The sequence below is a fragment of the Rhipicephalus microplus genome, chromosome X, assembly GCF_043290135.1.
Source record: "Rhipicephalus microplus isolate Deutch F79 chromosome X, USDA_Rmic, whole genome shotgun sequence".
Taxonomy (NCBI): Eukaryota; Metazoa; Arthropoda; class Arachnida; order Ixodida; family Ixodidae; genus Rhipicephalus; species Rhipicephalus microplus.
Genome location: NC_134710.1, coordinates 324,101,093 through 324,122,527, shown reverse-complemented (window position 1 = coordinate 324,122,527; position 21,435 = coordinate 324,101,093). Strand labels below are relative to the sequence as shown.

The 21,435-nt window shown below is 43.2% G+C and overlaps 1 protein-coding gene across 2 annotated transcripts in view; it reads left to right on the top strand.

The window, feature by feature from the left end:
- LOC119161279 (QRFP-like peptide receptor) overlaps positions 1-21,435 on the top strand; it is a 280,506-nt gene that overhangs the window by 120,833 nt on the left and 138,238 nt on the right. For both annotated transcript variants that reach the window (XM_037413671.2, XM_075879600.1), the window contains exon 2: positions 248-644. In XM_037413671.2, the coding sequence (XP_037269568.2) occupies positions 266-644 (379 nt within the window). In that variant the 5' untranslated portion in view covers positions 248-265. The remainder of the gene's footprint in view (positions 1-247; positions 645-21,435) is intronic.

Genomic DNA, 21,435 nt, shown 5'->3' with positions numbered 1-21,435 from the left:
AGTAATAAATTACACGATAATGTTTTTTCTTGAACATAGATGTCCTCTGTTGGAGCCTCAGCCACGTAAGCTTTCCTGGCGATTCATTGTACTAATCTCGGCTGCGGATGCTTGCGGCATCAGAGCCATATAGCAATAAATATGCATGCATCAGAGTGCTTGTTAGCCAGCATCTTTCTGCGGTAAACCGTTACGGAATGACTGGTATAGAGTACGGCGTTAACTCTATGCTTTTTTCTCACCTCAGTGACCAACAGAGATAGCCATGGCCGAGCTGAATTGCAGCAGCGAGCAGGCGCAGCTCGGTGGTGACGTGCTCCTCGTAAATCTGAGTGCGTTCGGCGATGAGCTCGCGGGAGGAGTCTGGAGCGGCAACGGCGACACCCATTTCACGTGGTCCGAGTACGTCAAGATTGGCGCGTACCTCGCGACTATCGCCGTGGCCGCTGTGGGCAACACCTGCGTCATCCTGACAGTGGCGCTGAACCGCAGCCTGCGTACCACCATCAATTGCTACCTGACAAACCTGGCCGTGGCAGACGCCATCATCAGCATGTTCTGTATGTGGGTCTACCTGGTGAAGAACCTGTCGGACTGGTACGTGCTTGGAGCCTTCATGTGCCGCATCGAGGGATTCGCCCAGAGTAAGTACATTTTGCTCTTTTTATGCTGACACTTAAATACTCAAATATCCTATTCAAAAATGTGCCTCCTATTCCGGATCGCCCAGATTGTGGGAAGCTATTTAGCAGTCTAACGCATATTTCTAGCACTGTCCTGTATTACGGGACACGTCACACACCAGCGAACAGGATTGGCAAGACGTCGTCACAAGCAATGTGCTGAATATCTAATTAACGGCCGTCCTGAAGGCCCGTGAAAAACCGGAGAAGCATGGCCACCCAATTCCGACACGGAAACAACCACTGGCAAGCCGAGGGTTCCTCTTCCCGGCTAGTTCCTCAGGACTTGAAGTTCTCTGTCTGTCTGTCTGTCTGTCTGTCTGTCTGTCTGTCTGTCTGTCTGTCTGTCTGTCTGTCTGTCTGTCTGTCTGTCTGCCTGCCTGTCTGTCTGTCTGTCTGTCTGTCTGTCTGTCTGTCTGTCTGTCTTTCCTTCCTTCCTTCCTTCCTTCCTTCCTTCCTTCCTTCCTTCCTTCCTTCCTTCCTTCCTTCCTTCCTTCCTTCCTTCCTTCCTTCCTTCCTTCCTTCCTTCCTTCCTTTCCTGGAAAAATAGGAAGGTTCGTACTTTATGCCACTGAAAGCATACTCTCTAGCGGCTATATAGACAACTATCCTGGTTGGATCTGCCTTTGTCTGACATGTTCGAGCATGTCAAGCTTTGTATGCGAATGGCGAAAGAAATCGCGGCAAGAAATAAGACCAGTAAAAACATAGCGATAACTTACAGCTAATTTACAAAACAAAAAAATCACAAGATGCTCTGTTTCATCCACGAATACTCATGGCAGTCGCATCTCCTCACAAAAACCTTTCCTCGGTGAGCTCACATGAGACCTTTCTTTTTTGTACCTGGTTTTCATGTGCTTCGCATTTTACGTCAACATGCACAAACTCGCACAAGCAATCTGGACAGTCAATCAACAATACACTTTTTTAACGCTTAGTATCACGAAGGCCGTGTCCCACAACTTGTACTATCGGCGTAGAACGGCATTTTTACTGACCGAAAGATCCCAATAAATGCGCGGAATAAAAGCTGCGTTATGAAAAAGCGGCTGCAGGCTTCCAACCTATTTTAACAGGTTCAGATGTATTTAATCATCCCCTTCAGCCCCATCATGAATGAAGGGCACCGCAACCTTGGCGCGCGTATTCATTCATTCATTCATTCATTCATTCATTCATTCATTCATTCATTCATTCATTCATTCATTGATACTGTCAGACCAGTACAGGAGTGGAAAGAAGTCATATTTAAATAGAAATATGCATGAGAAAAACACGAAAAAGAAACACGTATCTATTTAGGGCACGAATCTAATTTCCTTGAAGACGTGTAGTAAATGGGCACGACGCACCTTTAATTACAGAAGACGCCTTAGGAGAGTTTACACCAGTCGATTGCACGCACACAGACATCTTTTATCCCTTTCAGAATGGCTGAGGTGTCCACTGAAAAGCGAAGCATGGCAAGGAAATGAGACAGTGATGCGGATGCTGCGCAATAAGGCAATTGCAGTGCATTCTTAAAGGAGAAGCTTAAACGCCTTACACGTCTGATTGCGAAGTACTCATTGGCAAACAAAAAAAGTTTGGGCATCTATCTATCTATCTATCTATCTATCTATCTATCTATCTATCTATCTATCTATCTATCTATCTATCTCTCTATCTATCTATCTATCTATCTATCTATCTATCTACATTGTGGTGACATCTTGGTAACCTATCTGTTTCAATATTTGGATATATTTAGCATACATTACCTGACATGCACGTGTGACAAAAATGAGTAACGTCTTATGAATGTCATCCATGTCTTGATACCAATGGAAATAATTACATCATGGGCACGTCGTGAAGATGCCCTGGTGATTTCGTTAATTTGGTGAATGTCAGAATGTGTATGACATGGTATGCTTGAATGCATAATAAATAATACCTACATATCAGTACATCATGAAAAATTTTTGGCCACAGGGTGTCGCTGGAGACAACGTTTAGAAAAACATGCTTTATTCTGATGTTGAAGAGAGAAAGGGAGCTAGAAAAAACTTTATTACATCTTTATGCCGTGAGTAGGTGGTAGATTGCCTGGTGCGGGCCCCCCACAAAGCTAGTAAGTATACTCCTCATTATAAAAATCCATTGGCGACCAACGCAAGTTGGGCTCGGTTGGCCAATGTCGAAGCAACGTCTCCCTCCTTTAGATGTGATGGCACGTATACACTGTACGTCATAACTCGAACAGCGTAAATCACTAGATGCCGCGGTGAGTCTTTTTTGCGAATGGGATACCAGAATGTACATTTTACATAAATGGCATGTCAGATTGCGGCCCCAAATTAAGCTGCACCATTCCTCTTTATCAAGATTTCACTATTTGAAGCTGCAATGCTCTCACGGTAACTATAACGAATTTCTAACTACGGCCTGGATAAAAAATGGTTCAACGATTAACATTCTCAGAGAGTTGGCTAAAATATTTTAGAATACTCTGACACTGACTATTTAGATAAGATGAGTGCAGGCGCACTGAACTTACCCTTTACTCATTTATTTGCAACTTACTGTGCCTGTCCTTTAAACACCGAGCAAAAACGGGAAAAAGTATGCTTTTATGCAATGTCTAGTTTAATTGAACTGATATAATGTGATGTGCAATACCAATAGCTCTATTCATGATTTATAGTGTGTTACTGTTGTTTGGCAGCGAATATGATAGTTACTTTGCTTTGCTACTTTAGGCTCCTATAAGTTTAGGTTCCAGCCCCTTTTCAAATCTCCCTAACGGCAGCCTAGATTTCAGGAGGCGACACACAAGGGCCTTTTTCGGCGAATGACGTCGCCTTTGCTTTCTTGTTTGCGACAATTTTTCTCGTAGTGGTCTTGAAGTTCAGCGCGTGTTACACCCCAGATACTATTGTCGTTTAGTGACCCACCAATGGCAGTGACCTGACAGTAAGTCGCGACATATGCAGAGCAGCCGCCGTGAAAGTCATAAATATAAACTTCCGACATGATGACAACGCATAATGCACCTGCGCTGTACGCCAGTATATTAGGATGTCCTGCGTAAGAAAAGCACCGCTACAAATGTAGTGGAAGGCACCACTCCCACGTACGACAAACTAAATGGCATACATGATACATGATCCGGATGGTCCGCTAAGTAATGGTCGTTTCCAGAAACATTTGTGACCGCATTTACGGGGCTGTTGTGCTATCACTGGAAGTTTTTGTTGCTATTGAGGGTGAACCGATCTATATGAGGTGGGTTGATTGTTATTTATGGTGGGGAGCGTTTGCGATGAGCCCTGGCAAAGGCAATTGTCTAATCTTACCTGCCCGCCCCAAAGTAAACCGAACGGATGAAAGGAAGTAGGGCTAACATTTATATTGTTTTCAAGCATATATATGCGTGTTTCCCTAAATGATATAAGAGTTACAAATATTAAGGAAACGGTATAGTAATAGCTTTGCATGCAGTGGTAGCGGACTCAGGGTGTCGTGAAAACAAAGAAGCGGCAATATTGTCTTTCTATTAAACTAAAATGCAAACGAAAGCTCTTTGGAACTGTCATTACAAGCAGAGCCTTTCAAGAATGAATAGTCATAAAGGAAACAAAACTCTCGAGGACTCTTTAGCGTCACCTTTAAGAGTTGAACGCGGCAAGGATATCCTGCTCATATATAGTGCGTACTTCAATCGCTTCTTGCATAATATTTAATACACCATGTCACTCGAGAAGTTTAAATTGTGGATTAGCCTACTACAATGTAGTCGATAAAGTTGAAAGTGGCTTGTGTCAGTGAAGCTTTCGCATATGGCTGCACTCTGCGTAATGGGTAAACTGTGCTTTAAACCTCGAGCAGTTATGCGCGTGAAACCTTTGTGAACTCGCTGTGCACCCGCTACCTGGTCTTAAAAGAGTATGCGCTGTAACGTGTGTGACTTTTGTAATGGGTGGCTGAAGTCGATACGATAATCACATGATCTGACACCTGATAGCAATGTATACGGTTGTCTAACGCAATATTGCAGCGATATCACATGTATTTCGAAGCTTGTATACAAAGCTCGTTTGTTTGCGAAGCATAAACGTTATTTTCACTACATTTCAAGCAGAGGAAGTTGCTATGACATTGTTTCCAAACATACACGTTGCGGCGTGGTAGAACACCTGCTGGCCAGGCAAACATCCTGGGTTCGATCATGACTTCAACCCGGACATTTTTAATGTTAATTTCGTTTGCATTTTTTCCAATTTTTCGGTAACACACAAGATGGCGATTTTTCGCTCACAACCAACAACATCGATGCCGATACTAACGCCGGAATTTCTGCGAAACAAGCTCTTCAACGCGATAGCGTTAAAGCAGAAATCACTGTGTTGTGGAGATGTAGGACAACACTTCCAGCAAAGAACTCAGCAGCGTTTGGCACAGATGTACGTTCATTTGTTTATTTCTTTATTTATTATTTTTTAATTATTATTTGTAGCAAATTTCAACTTTAGGTAAGCGTGTCACATTAAGGAAACGACCAACCGAACGTTTGTTGACTTGTGAACAAAACTGCGCTAATCTACTGAGTGCATTCTAGTACAATAACCAGAGATCAATTTCGAGGTCGTACAAGTGAGCACACATGATTGATTGTGTTGGTGAAGGCATCATTGTTTGTACTGCATATGAGAGTACATTGCATTTAACAAATTAGGTGCATTTTGAAATTACCTCTTTGGAATATTAAGAAAGCAAAACAATTCGTTACCGTAACAAGGGACTTTATTAAAAAAAGAATTTAAGAGAATACCGCAAGAGAAACCGTTCTGTATGTCCCGATCCGAATAATCTGGATGTCAAGGACACGCGAGGCTATAGTTACGTTGTTATCATCGTAACGACAAACTATAGCTAGAAAAAAAGTTTCAAAAACGTTTGCATGTGGCATCCTGACCCGAGAGGGAATCAGTAAAAAAAAAATATTTTACACACGTTCTTCTTGCTGCAGCTGAAAAAAGCATAGAGCTAAGAACACTTTTTTTTAGTAAAGATGGTCGTGCAACAGCAAACACAGAGACGCATGAAAACAACAAAGACACTCTCGTCCTCACGAGCGCAGATGTCATTGGCACGCGTCCTGCACGACCTATACAATTCTCTAAAAATTTGAAAACCTTCCGAAACGCAGCGGTTCACTTGGGTGCCTCTCACTCGGGAGGCGAAGACGTCACCTGTCTGCGCGATCGCACGTCACCAAAAAGCTATTAACGTGAAATTGGAGGAAAAAAGTGCGAGGACAGAATACCTTAGCAGCGAGAACTTCGAAGGGCACTGCGGTGTTACTCAACCAAGAATATTCCAATCTCCCAGAAGCGTGCACGGAAGCAATCTCGAAGACGAAGCCTGAAGCCCTATAGCTACGAACAAATAGAATAATAGATGGCGTCCAAATGTAGGCCCCTACTACAGCTGTCTGATGGATAACAGAAGCGGATTCAGCAGGGCCGCGAATTCACTCACTTCAAGTATAACGGACAAAAAAAAAACATCATAGACGCACGCAATGCATGTGACAATGTCTATATCTAGCCGAAACAAACCTCAAGCTTTGATACTATAGACATGCAACGCTAAACTCAAAAGCATACATATTTATGTGCTCCACCGACTGTTTTGGTTTTTGCTTCATTTTATGTTTGTGAATAAGCAACTGTTCAGCGTTGTCAACGTCTAGAGCTCGTACAGTATACAAAGCGCAAGCTTCCTCAAATATTTAGCTACATTTTTACAGGCCCATTTCTATACTTCGACACCTAGTTATTTAGCAAGTTCTTTAGTGTTTCTACAGAGTCCAGAGATGAAAAGCGAAACAGACTTTCACACGACCTAATAGAGAACTATATTATAACAATTTCCCATTTATTAAATATGTGATTGTAACAAATAAACGAAAAGTAATAAAAGCTCGTCCAACGAGAAGAAAAGTTCTCTGTTGTTGTTTTACACCCTATTTATGTTACAGGGTTTCATTGAGCAAGGGCCCGTGTGTTCCCACAATGATGTGCTGCGTCTTCACGTTTGGCACGGCACGACGATATAACGCACTTCCTTCAGGAAGCAGTGCGTGACTGTTTTTCAACCAAATCAGCCATCAGAAATGAAAAATATCAAAAAATAACACTCAAAACGCCAGGTAAGCTACGAGGACCGTATTTTTTTTCATTTTCTTTTGTAAGCTTTTGTTAATACTCTTCCGGGTCTAGTTTCTCCCGAAGAACAGAAACTGACTCGTAGCGCAAACGTGAATGTTCAGAGTGACAGTTGCATTTTTCCTGCGTCCTTTTGCCTCGAAGGCTTACTTAGAAGGCGTCTCGAGCGTCGATGGTATATTTGACGACGACATTTTCAAACTCTAGCGACACGAAATGAAAGACAGAGCACCGAGGTGCACTCGATGTGTCCAGTCAAACTGATACACGGGCGAAACAAAATCATATTTCCTGTATGCGCGTCTCCAAAAATGAATTTAGTTGGCGTATCATGCGCGCTGTTGGAACTAGGCTTGAGTGGCATGCACTAGAAGCCTTCAAAGAAAGACAGCGAGAACGGTGCTGATATATATTTAATGCGTAGAAACACAGCGCGTGGGCACAGAACGTGCATGTACTCATCACAGCGCACCCACGTGTACATATCCTAGCATTTGCCTGGTTTACTTCATACTAAACGACCTCTGCTTTGAAAATTTCTTGCCGTACGTCAAACAGAAGTTCAGTCGTCAAACCTGTGTCCCTGTACCTGGCGAAGCCCTATTCGGCTACCCTCAAAAGAAGCTCCACGCTGAGGACTCAGTGCTCAACTCCACAGCCTCTATATATACTCTCTCTCTCGCGCGCGCTGTTCGCGTGTGTGCGTTTGTGTGTTTGTGTTTGCGTTATGCTTGTGTGTGTGTTTGAGTGGTGTGTTAATTTTTTGTGTGCAAAACCAATCCTAGGCTTCGTGAAAGTAGGTTCATAAGACCCACGAAACGAGGAGCATTCGAAGGTCGCTTGACAATTTCACGTCACTAACAGGCCTCATCGCCGCTATGAGTCACTTTCCTTTTGATTCAGGTAAACAAAATTTTCATGTAGCGACGGGGCACAATAAAGCGCAAGACGGGTGGCATTTAGGAGCGATACGTTGCCTGCCGGAGAAATAGTAAACCCTTTATTTCAGTGCCTTCAAAAACAAAGTCGACAACACGATTATCGCAAGCACACATTATGTTCTCGTAATCGTTTTTTGCTCCTGCCTTCTCATTTGAGCCTCTCCTCACGCTATTTTCAAGCGTTCAATAATGCGACAGCCTACCAGATCTCTCGCACATTCGTGTTGTAGACTTACGTAAATGGTAGACACATGAAGCTGTAATACATTGTGTGAAAGTGGTTCCGGATTAGTGGTATATGCTACATTATACCGCTTTCAGGTGATGCATCTTCCGTAGCGCACACACTTCGTTTTCACAAGCGAAGCGAGAGGCTCGGTTTTTGTATGATCCAGGCGCCGTATTCGGAGTTAGAAAATATTGCTTTCTGTGTGCTCCCATCGGCTGGTAGGAGGTAGGCAAATGTAGTTGATTAACTTGTTGCACACACAATATTCTATACGTAATGCAAAGTAACACTGTCGCCGAAAGTGGTCGTTTTAGAATGCGGTCACAGGAGTGGTAGGAAGAAAGATAGGAAAGGCAGGGAGATCATCCATATGTTCTTGAGGTTTGTTGCACTACACTAAGGCACAAGTCAAACAAGTTTTACATATAGAAAGCTGGGGAAAATCTTCACGGCACAACTGTGTCTCATTTGAAATATGAGCGGAAGTTGTTGACCATATGCTCACTTTTATCTCCCAGTGCCGGCACTGTTATCAGAAGAATCGATGAAATGCATGCGGCAAGTTCGCTTCTTGCTATGCACAAAACGAATTGTTATCACCCAAGTAAGCAAATCAAAGTGCGAATCGCGGCTTCTTCAACGATTGGTCCTAAAGAACTAAAATGGAGGAGGGGGGGGGGGCGCGTATACTTCGTCTTAGTTCTACACCACACCAACAGAATATATAATCACGGTAACGTGACGAATAGAGACAAAGTTCGAAGCAAGAACGTGCTTAAATGTGCCGCGTTTGTAAATATAAAACAAACGGCTTTATTTATAAATACAAGGGTCTGTCTTACTGAAGTTTGAAGTTTGAAAAGCAGTGCGTGGACGAAAACGTGCTCTATTTTGGTAAAAATACGTCATTTCAATCCCATTCCATTCAATGGTCGCGAAAGTGTGGACTGACTCCGGAGTCAATCTGATTCTGAAGTGACAACTTCAGCAGCATTATTCTGTACATAAGCGTGAAATCCAGAAAAAGAAATAAATAAAATACTGTCGGGACAAGGAAGATGTGTGTGCAGGGAAACCTAAGCGTTTATACATATATATATATATATATATATATATATATATATATATATATATATATATATATATATATATATATATATATATATATATATATCAGCCCTGAACTCTACCAGTTGTATAATATATCGTGTACAAACAAGCTGTATTCGTTCCTGACTCAACACTGATGAATTATTAAACTCTATATAGCTTACATATTTGCAGAGCGCAACACTACTAGTTACGACGTAACTACTGAAGAAGAGACAAGGACAGAAAGAGCACAGACTTCAACTGAAACTTTATTATCGAAAACGCCAGAAATACAAACTCGTGGCAGAACGTAACCATGCAATCGCGAAACCGTTTGCATCACAGCAAGACAATCATCATCTCATTGTATGGTTACAACACCCCACCTTAGCGCAAATTCCCAATCCATTGCGTCAGAGCCAGTAATTCAATTTATTTTTTAGTCAGAGCAAGCAAAGGCATGCTGTTGATACATCGATCACCCAGCATTCGCATTTGATTGCCCTCAATAATCTCTCGTGTTAGCTGCTGACGGTGTCTGGCTACAACAGTGCACTTTTCGAATTCCGGTCTGCAACCACAATCTCTGCAAAGGATACCTAAATGACCTTGAACAGCTGAGTATATATGGTAATGATGCTCCTTTAAACGCTCAATCAGGCACCGGCCCGTTTGCCCAACATACATCTTGCCGCATGACAACAGGAGCAAATAAATAACCGCGCTAAACCGTTACAATGCACGAGAGAACGAAAACGGAATAAACACCTACTTACATATTGAAATCAAGACAGCCATCAGACTAATTATGACAGAACAATAATAAATCATTACATTTTTCTAAATAGTGTTCTTCTAGTGCCTCAGTGAAATTTGAACACATTTTTATTTCAAAAGGAATAACATTCCAGATTTTAATACCAAAAAACTGTAAAAGCCGTTCACCATATAAGTTGTCAGTTCATGGAATATTCCATTTACCAAAGGTTAGTTGTCTAATAGAACAAGAAGGGGCAAAAAAAATCGACACATGAAAAGGGTGGTTGTAATTATTAACTGTGTGTACGAATCTGGCTAGTTTTAATTTCCGTAGCTTGTCGAAGGGCAAAATAAGTAATCTGGAAAACAAAGGTTTGCTGGGGTCGTTATACTTAGAATGAGTAATGATTCTTACTGCCCGTTTTTTAAGTCGTCTAATCGGGTCCAAGTAAGTTGTGTACCTGCCGCCCCAAGACTCATTGCAATATGAGATATGACAATGAATGAAAGCCCAATAAACCCTCCTAGAGTAGTGGTATTAAAATATTGACGAGCCTGAGTAAGTGCATGACACCCTGAGGCTAATTTGGAACACACATCTTGAATCTGCATCTGCGAATGTAAGTTGTTATCTATAGTGACACCCAGATATTTAATTGTGCTTAATTGCTCGATCACGAAATTGTCAATTTTTATATGTATGTCATTAGCATTAATGAATCTTAACCGAGAGCGAAATGTGATGCATTTAGTGTTATCGGTATTTATAGATAGTTTATTATTCGATAACAAATGAGTGACCTTTTCCAGTTCCATATTGGACTTCGATTAAAGATCATTTAGATGTTTATCTGTTACTATGACACAAGTATCGTCAGCATCCATCAGTATGTTAGAAGGCTGTAATATCTGCGGAAGGTCATTAATATACAAGGAGAAGAGAAATGGCCCCAGCACCGAGCCCTGGGGAACACCAGTACTCAAGTGGCTCATAGAAGACATGAAATCGTTAATTAATACAGCCTGTTGACGATCTTTCAGGGAATCTGAAAGATGTTGAAATATGGTCCCACGGAAACCATAATGTGGTAATTTACTTAGCATTATTCTGTGGTCCTCTATGCTCATATTTACAGCAAAAGTGTTCAGTTGAGAAGTTTAATCTCAAATTTAAAAACTTTAACGAAGCATCCTGCGGAAGCTCATGCGTCAGAATAAGAGGTGCCATGCACTAATAAAAAAAAACGTATTATGTTTCAAACGGCAGCTTCGAAGCCTCGATCATTGCAGTCAAAAAGCACAAGAAAATTGTCAACAAAACGAGACACGTTTACGACATCCGTTCTTTCGAGGCTGCTAGCCAAGAGTAGGTCATGGTGAGCGAGAAAAATGTCACTTAAAACAGTTGCCATGCATGAACCGATGCACACTCCTCCTTTTTGAATAAAAGTGCCTTCATTCTATGATAAAAAAGTGGTCTTTAAGTAAAAGCCAACGAGCTCAAGAAAGCCACTGACTGTTATGGCCGCCGCATTCTTGAATGCAACTGAACCGAAGTTGTCAATACAGTCCTCGACGCACCGTTGTAGCATGTCATGTGGCAAAGAGTAGTAAAGATTGTTGATGTCAACGGAGGAAGCACTTAAGTCATTGTTTTTACGTCCAAGAAATGAAACGATGTCATTAGAATCTTTTGCCAGAAAAGGGTCGTCGACGATCAGCAAGTTTACCTTATCTTGTAAAAACAAAGCAACTTCCTTCTGCCACGCACCATTTTCCGAAACAATGACTGGAATCGGCCACTCTACTTTGTGAGTCTTGACCGTGAAGAATAAACCCAAGCTAAGTGTCTTGCTTTTGTCAATGGATCTCGCTAGCCTACTTATTTCCAGTGCGTTGCACAATTTCTTGGCTTCAGTCTTTGCATTTGTCAGCGTTACGTCGCTTCGGCACTCGAACACAGAACTTATAGCATTGCTGGCTTTTGAGCGGAGCACTTCATTCGGCATCACAGCGAAGCCCCCATCCTTATCTGTGGTAAACAAGGCTAGTGAACGCTCTTTGAAGAACCTGACAACATGGTGAAAAGGAAGGTTACGGTGGTCTGGCGTAGAGGTCGACAAAACCTGCTTGCCTTCAGCTACGCACCTATCTGTTTCGGCCTCGAGAGCCCGTTTGGCCGCTTGCCTTACAAGGGTCAGCATTTCCGGAAGTGCCATCTGAGGTTGTTTGGTGAACTTGGGACCCAAGCTTAACACACGCTATACACAGTCCGGGATGGGCACCTCACACGCAGTGTGGATTGGGTTGCTCAAGGAGGGTTTTTTCCTGGGAGTGATGGCCCGAAGGTGTGGCAGCATATGTTGCCAGATGAACTCAGTCGTTCTGCCCGTGTAGACTCAGAACTCCAGCAACTTTTTCTTGGCCCTTCGAGGGCTGTCGGTACTGTTCACTTGAAAGAACATCACGTCCCGAAGCTAGCGCTTGACGTTTCCATTCAGAGTGAAGGATTTTGCAAATTCGAATGCTATGTTCCGTCGAAGGAATTAGGCCTCATGGCACCTGTTATTCTGACGCATGAGCGTCCGCGGCATGCTTTGTTAAGGTTTTTAGATTTGAAATTAAACATCTCAAGTGAACTCCTTTGCTGGAAATGTGAGCCAAGAGGAAGTAAACCACTTCTACCGTACTTTTCAGCTCATTCGAAGCTCGTGAGGAGAGGCATTGCTAATCATTGTTTAAGAAATGCCCTCCGAAAGTCTTGTGGCCACTCGTTAATCAGCTGCTTCGTTGAGCGGACTTCCCGTCTAATCATCGCTGGTTTCCCCGATCATGTGCAGGTTTTGGTGGCAGAAAAGTTGCTTAGGACAATTAAACAGGGACAAGAAGCACCAGTGAACTGCGTGGCTAGTAGCTCAAAGCGCGTGGCTGTGATTCCTTATCTACATAAGATTTCTCACAATTTGAAAAAGACAGGTGATAAGGTAGATGTGAAGGTTGTTTTCTCTGCCCCAGAAAAGCTTTCAGCGCTCTACAAACGGGTGAATGCGCAGTTCGCTTGAAGTAGCTGCTGCACAATCAAACATAAAAGGCTATTCGTAAGCATGTCTGATAGCTGTCGTTTATTTGCTTTCGTTGACATGCGGCAAGATGTATGTTGGGCAAACGGGCCGGTGCCTGAATTAGCGTTTAAAGGAGTACCATTAGCATATATACTCAGCTGTTCAAGGTCATTTAGGTATCCGCTGTAGAGATTGTGGTTGCAGACCGGAATTCGAAAAGTGCACTGTTGTAGCCAGACACCATCAGCAGCTAACACGAGAGATTATTGAGGGTAATCAAATGCAAATGCTGGGTGATCGATGTATCAACAGCATGCCTTCGCTTGCTCTGACTAAAAAATAAATCGAATTAGTGGGTCTGACGTAATAGATTGTGAATTTGCGCTGAGGTGTGTTGTTGTGACCATACAATGAGATGATGATTTTCTTGCTATTATTCGATCGGTTGCGCGGTTGCGTGGTGATGTTCTGTCACGAGTGTATAGTTTCAGCATTTTCGCTAATAAAATTTCTGTTGAAGTGAGCGCTCATTCTTTCCCTGTCTCTTCTTCTGTAGTTGCGCCGTAACTACTCGTAGTCTTCCGCTGTGCAAATATGTTGATTCGGAATCACCAACTAGCCCAAGCATCTGTCTCATCAAGCTATATAGCCGACTTTTCTCTTTTCTTGATTGAGTGGGTAAAGTGATAACTTTATGTGGTAGGTCCACCGCATCAAATAACCCCAAGGTCGAGCATTTATGCTGTGCAGAAATCTGTCCCTAGTTGTGTTTGCAAGGAAAAAACAAAAGCACACAAAGCATGCCAAATATGAAATATATGCCTACTCCCGCGTCGCTATACTCAAAAGCTTCGAAGCGTTCTTTGATTAATAAACGGCTGCGATCATTAATTGTGCAGGTCTTCCCGCAATTCAATAGATGCACGTCCAAACGCACCACGGAAGTATCCATCTTCGGCAACGAAGCCGTGTGAAATTCGGCGATGAACGAACGCAGCATCGAAATAAACTTCCGTACCCACTACCTTTTAGTTAGTATTTCTCGTGTCTAGACTATTGTGTTTCCCGGCTCCTTATTTTTTGTTTCTCACTTTCTTATGATTGTTTCAAAGACGTTTTAATGGAGTTCTACTATATTCAGCCGTTCGACACATTCTCAAATGATGTGAAGCAGCAGGCTCGGCGAAATGCGAAAATGCAGACATTTAACTTCAATAAAAATAACTGGAACTAACTCGTGCACAATTCTTTTAAGTAAATCGGCATTACTGACAAAAACCTAAACCAATTCATAAACTTCTGACGATAAACGGATAATTCGTTATTAACTACACTTCAAGTACCTTTAGAAGCAAATAAAAATTGAATTTAGCCATGTATATGCCTGTTTCTGAAATTGTGACCTTGGTTTGTGCGTCATCACACTTAGAAACGCTTTAAAAGACCATCTTGCCTGCATAAACTCACTTCTCAGGAGGGATTAAAATCCTTATCAATTAAACCTTTTGGATTTCGGCGTTCACGTGCAAAATACTAACCTCCTCAAGATGACTTCATAATATGAGAATAACAAATACACATAGCTTTAAAGGGCTCCTGAAAAGGTTTTTTTTAAGTTTTGTCACCATTTAGGCTAGAGTATCATCAAACTATTCGCACCACAAATTCACCGAAACGCTGTGCACCAAGGCCGCTACGGACAATAATATCATACCCCCTCCTCATCTCTACCTTCCCTCCTCAACTCATGAGACACACTGGAATCGCGGACGACCGCGGAGTTTTAAAGAGCGCTCTCGACGATTCTAGCTCTGCCCAGTTCATACATGCGAGATTGTACGCCAAAAAGTCACGCTTAATCTCGGAGGCCATCACGCAGTGCGCCCAGTATAGCACGCAAGCCATCTGGCAATAGAGACGAAGGTCGTGTAGTGGTTGATATCTGCTCCGACAGGTGCCACCACCCTAAAAACCGATCTTACTTCCGCGCATTCAGCAGCCAATCATATCATCAGCCACGGTGACGTGGTGTAACCAAAGCATGTCATTCTGTGAATGGACGGTTGAAAACGTGTTAGGCTGAGTCGCAGGTATGTTCTGGAAATTGAAGCTTTAAAGTGTTGTAATAAATTACGCAATTTAAAAGAAACCTCAAACCAGTCTTTAAATTACACTTATGACTTGGTATACCGGCCCTATGGATTGGTACAAAATTGTCAAAACCATTTCAGGGTCCCTTTAAGAAGTTGTACTGCGAAAAATCACAGGAAGTTTCGTTGGTTGCATTTATATTAATACGCAAGTGTTCTCTTATTGTTTACATAATCAACGCATGTTTCTTGAACACCCTTGTTGAACAAAAACAACCGTGACATGCACACATTGTATCTACGACAAACTAAAATGAGAACACATGAGACTAACTAAAGAGTTTTCGTCTCCTCACATTTATACAAACCACATATTTATGACGTATATTGGAGCAAAAATATGTAGCCCGTTACGTAGAAAGTCCATTTGAAAATACTTTTTACGACACCAGTTGCGATATTAGCGTTCGCAAAGTTTGTGACAGCATACGTTGGCGTTTCAGTTATTTTTGAGCCCGTATGCACAAAAAGAGGTCTTGTTAAACTAGCAACTGCATCTTTTGTGCATTTTATTGTAGGTTCTGTGGCCATTATTTGAAAACTTGTGCATTTTTAAAAATTTATCTATCGTCGATGTACCTTGTGAAATTACCGACTTTGCTTCTTATGTTGCAATATATAGGATGCATAAATCATCAAAATTCTCAGAGTGGTAATATATTCATCATACAGCTATTCGGCTTGAAAGGACCACTCACCAACCCGCGTTTAAAGATGAGGGGGTGATTTTTTCTGTCCTTCATACACACGATGCATCCTCCTCGCCTCTTAGTTTTTGAATGCACGTGAACAATATAAGCACTAAGCGCTACAGCCTATCAGGATTTGGCGCTTCTCGGCCGCACGCTGTTATCGCCGCTTGCGCAGTTGTAAACACAAAAAATGAACTTTGATCGGATGATTCTGCATGACATTCATGCGATACAAAGAAGAACGCATGAGCGGATGCATGGCAAAGCAGTGCAGGTGATAAATCACATGTGATATTTCCCGTATATCAACGAATCGAGAGCATGCACGCTGTATACATCACAAGAACTACTGTCTACGTCACAGTAGTGTGCCAAAAAAGACGAGAAATATCACGAAAGAATATTGAGCTTTTTTGTATTTTTGGAGCCTGGTTAGTGTCTCTTTAAAAATTATGTAATCGTCACATTTTCAGGGAATTTAGCTTACTAAGTAAATCTGTCGTATGCATGCTACAGGGCACCAAAAAATTCTACGAATAAAAGAACTGATAAATAAGACGTAATTGGCCCCCATAAAGGCATCATTCTGCCATCGCACCCAAGAGCGAGCCGGTGAGAACATCACGTCAAATCAGCGCTTGTTGTCACTAGAGGCACCTTCATCCGCTGCGGCGCAGTTACGTCTGACCAGAGCCTATAGCCGGTGAAGGTACGTTTCATCTTTTCTGGTTAGTTCTTATGGCACATAATGGCTACACTTTGGTTCGAATTCATTATGTGCAGCGGTGCAAACAGTGGTGGTACCAGTATCGCACCATATATTGTTCGTTGCAGATTCCACGCGAACGCACATAACAAACTTGCTGTTTTAGGAGAGAAGCTCCTTAAGGCGTGGGTCTGTCCATCCCTTGTATGTATGTATGTATGTATGTATGTATGTATGTATGTATGTATGTATGTATGTATGTATGTATGTATGTATGTATGTATGTATGTATGTATGTATGTATGTATGTATGTATGTATGTATGTATGTATGTATGTATGTATGTATGTATGTAGTACGTAACCACCAGTGGCTCATACCCGCTCTAGAGCGGGCATGTGCCACAGGGATGCGAGATGAGAAATGGCAGTACTTGGAGTGTCCACTAGATGGACGCACGGACGGACGCGTGGACAGACGGACGGACAGACAGATTAGTAGACGGACGGGCAGATGGATGGACACGCGGGCGTACGGACGGATGGGCGCACAAACAGATGGACTTACGGATGAATGAACTCATGAATGGATGCATGGACAGACGGATGGACGCATGAATCGGCGCACGAATAGTCTGCGGACGGACAGAAGCAAGAACGAACGGATGGACAGAAGCACGGACGAACTGACGAACGCTTTGCCCCGCTCATCATTATTCACTCCGTGTATATGCTGTGAATTACATTTTCTTGAAAAAGGATGTGTTAAGGATTCCGATAGTGCTGGACGATGGGCTCAGCCAGGCTCGGGAAATGGTCAAAGAAAACGCACTGCACTGACTAACTGCAAACTGACTCACGCAAGAAATAAACTCTGCAATCCCAACATCTAACTTGTCCTGATCATTGGATAGTTCGGCAACTCTTGTTCTAAATGAATTGATGCGTTGGGCCGACCTTACTTACAATGCACCCCTTATTTGGTTCAACGCTGAAATCCCCTGTCTGCTAAACTCGTTGTCTATTCTGCCCTTCGGTGTGCCAGCCGTCTCCTGTACAAGCGGGCAGTCGTACCGCTGACCTGAGCAATAGGTCAGTTAATCTAACTTCGTCGTCTGCTCATTCACCCAGCGCTGTGTTCCACCGCTGACGTGGCTCTCCGGAAATTCTCCTCGGAGGCTAGCTGGAGAAGGGTGATTACATCTGTAACCCTCGTACTTTCAGTGCGTCTTATTTGCATCGCCGAGGCGCCTTGCTCGAATGCCATTGAGTACGCGGGCCACACCTCAATACCAGTAACATAGCAAGAAGGTGGTACACCGTGCCCTTGCCCTTCCCCTCCCCTGGAACATTTGTCGCCATGGCATGCAGTGAAAAATGACCGTTTCATTGAGGTCCCTCTCTTATAAAGATTTCTGCCTACGCCTCTGCTCGAGGCGCCAGTGTCACAGCTTGCAGCCTCGAACGCCCGTCACTTCTGTCGCCATACGTCAGCTGGCGATTCAACCTTTCTTTGTTGAGCCGACGACAACGCCAACTCATACATTTCGCCTTGCTTGCCAGCTCTTTTCGCGTGCCTCGAGTTCTCTGGTATATTCTCGGCACGTGCTAATGCAGCTGATAATGTAGTGATTCTTTTGTCATTTTGCAGCCACCAGTGGCTGTTACTTGTGACATTTTGTCGATTTTCTCATATACCACGTCATGTGTGGCTCTGGCAACAGACTCAGTTCTGAAATTCCCTTTTACGCCGCAATGAGCTGGTAGCCACTGCAGAACGACATCAAGGTTTAGTTTATTAGCATTATCGCTTAGACGCCTGACATTCAGAACCAGCTCGGGAGTAGTTGATCTTGCGTACATTGTTGTTTTAAAAACTGCAGTGCAACTCTTGAGTCGTAGCCCCGCCGTGGTGGTCTAGTGGCTAAGGTACTCGGCTGCTGACCCGCAGGTCGCGGATTCGAATCCCAGCATTTCCGATGGAGGCGGAAATGTTGTAGGCCCGTGTACTCAGATTTGGGTGCACGTTAAAGAACCCCAGGTGGTCGAAATTTCCGGGGCCCTACACTACGGCGTCTCTCATAATCATATGGTGGTTTTGGGACGTTAAACCCCACAAATCAATCAATCAATCAACTCTTGAGTCGTGGAATATCTCCCATTATTCAGGTTTCTAGTCTTAAATATATACAAATGGTCTCCACGCTGTAGCCAGTTCTTTGGTAGTGGCGGTAGTACGGGGACAGAGAGTGGTAAAGATGGTATATTTGCTGGCGGTGTCCACTTATCTATAGCAGATGCTACATCTGTGAAAGATCCCTAGCTCTGTGTAAACGTGATGATGGGCTCCATTCTGGGTGTCAATGTGTTTGAAAGTAACCTATCTCAACACTGACGCGGATGTGTGTGTGTTTTTTTTTTTGCTCTTGAACCACGGCTCTGTTGTCAGTATTGTCCAGGAAGGAGGCTGCCTTGGCGGCCCTGGCATTATCGACAGAGTTTCATACGTCAGATGGAGTAACATGCACACCTCAGGAGTGCTGACAGAAGCAAGTGAATAATCTTGCACCTTTACCGCAAAACTTCAATTCTCCACAGATAGCTGTGAATGAAATGACCTCCAATAAAAACATAATGTTTCCTTTCTTCAAATCCGCCGAAATTGCTCCGGCTTTGCGTTAATTGTGCAAGCAAATAAAGGAAGAAAAAAGAATGTTATATATCAGAGAGATAATTTGACACAATGCTTGCCTTAAAATACGAGTCACAACATCATGACTACTTGTTCGTCAGCCAGCCACTTTACTGGCCCATGTGCCCCGAATGATGATGGGTTATATTTCTTGTATCAGGTGGTCACGTACGTTTCTCGTGCTTGTTGCTCTTGGCTAGTGACTAGAGGAACTGTCCGTCCACGTTATGAATGCGATCAGCCAGAGGTGATTGGTAGATGATAATGAGCAAAGAAACAGTTTGCTTCTTTTTGATTTTTAATTCGTGCACTCAAGCGCAATGCAACTGCCACGGCATGTTTACACTTTCGGGTGACGGCGGCACGGCAGTCATAGTTAACAGCCCACATGCCTCTGCTTTTAGCAATTAGAAAACATTACGTGGAAAAAGCAGCATTCAAAGCTCATGAAACATACCTTGATTTTCTCGGATCTTCCTAGCTCGTTTATTCGCGTCTTTGTTGCGACTTGTCCGTGATTTATGATCCGACGAGCAGCGTCTCTTCCCCGACGCCGTGTACTTGCCCTGCCGCGGTGGTTTAGTGGCTAAGGTAGTCGGCTGCTGACCCGCTGGTCGCGAGCTTAAATCTCGGCTGCGGTGGCTGCATTTTCAATGGAGGCGAAAATGCTGTAGGCCCATGTGCTCCGATTTGGGTGCACATTAAAGAACCCCAGGTGGTGGAAATTTCCGGAGCCCTCCACTACAGCGTCTCTCGTAATCATATGATGGTTTTGGGACATTAAACCCCATTAATCAATCAATCAATCGAGCTCTCTGCTCTTCAGGTTAAGTTCTCGTGAAAAACTATATCACGCAGTTCTCTGAACCAAATTGTAATAATTGGCACACATTGCAGTACTATGGCTAAAAGAATACGCACTGTAATGACAAGCTCGGATGCAATGGTCGAAATCGGTGCAAAAAACACAGTGTCACTTCCGCTTGATAAAAAAACGCCCTTGCATTCACCAACCGTGTTAGCGCAATCGCTGATGTCATCTGTTTCAAGCTTCTACTGAGGTTGCTGCCACGTTATACAGAGAATGATAAGGTGTGATCGTGTAGTGAGCGAAGCGCGCCATGCTACACGCACGCAGTTTTGTTCAAATGACTGCATTGTCTTCCCCAGCTCATGAATTTTAAGTGGCCGCATTCTTCTGAGGGTGCATGAGGCCTGACGAAAAGAATAATCTTCTCTGATGGCTGCTAACAATTCAGCTTCTTTCGAAAGCAAAAAAAAGCACCTCAATCGAAGCACCAAATCACGATGCAAAGGCTTACAGCGCTTGCACCGTCTGGTCCCGTATCCAGTCAGATTTTCTGCTGTGGCTGCTTTGGCAATTGAGGCAGCGTGTGACTGAAGCGGCTCCTAATGTATCTAAGGAGCCCAAGATCAGGTGGTTGGATTCGCCTGCAAGCGCCACATATAAAACTCAGGAAGACTTAAAGTGTCCCTAAACGGCACCGGGTTGAAAAACCATACGGTAGTTTCTTGCCTTTCCAATATTACCTTCAAGCGCTATCTCCTCCTCACCACTTATTTCTTCATAAAACACGTGGAATGCCAGCACTAAACGTTGAGCCAGTCAGATTATTTGCAATTTTCAACGGCCCGCTGCCATCTCTTCTTGTATATCGCATACAAAAAACATGAAGTAAAATCAGTCTATCGCGCATGATAGTCATGCGAGACAAGGCATAACGGGCATGTAATAGCATTACAAAGCAGGGTAGCTACTATTTACAACAGACACCTCTCGTACATTGACCGATCGGAGGCCTATGTCATCCTAACGTCACGTGAACAAACTGCCGGCTTCACGAATTTTTCGGCAAACGCCGGGAAAGAATAACACACACAAATAATGTTCTTCGTATTTTGGGAGGTTGTTTAGGGGCTCTTTAAACACGTACACTGTGACTGCTTTCGTTACAACGCCGAATGACACACTCTTAAGGCTGAACTTCTTTTGCAAAGCAGTTGAAGTTGGAGCTGCGCCACACTCTCGGCTCCTGGCAAGGCAGCAGCTGTGCGATGCGCAACACTAAACCACTATTGGTGTTTTTGAGGACTACTCGATTTATTAAATCTTCATAAACTACTCTTTTTTGTATATTTGTGCGTTTAAGAGTGCCCACATCATGCGTGTGTATGACTGTACGTATCACAGTTG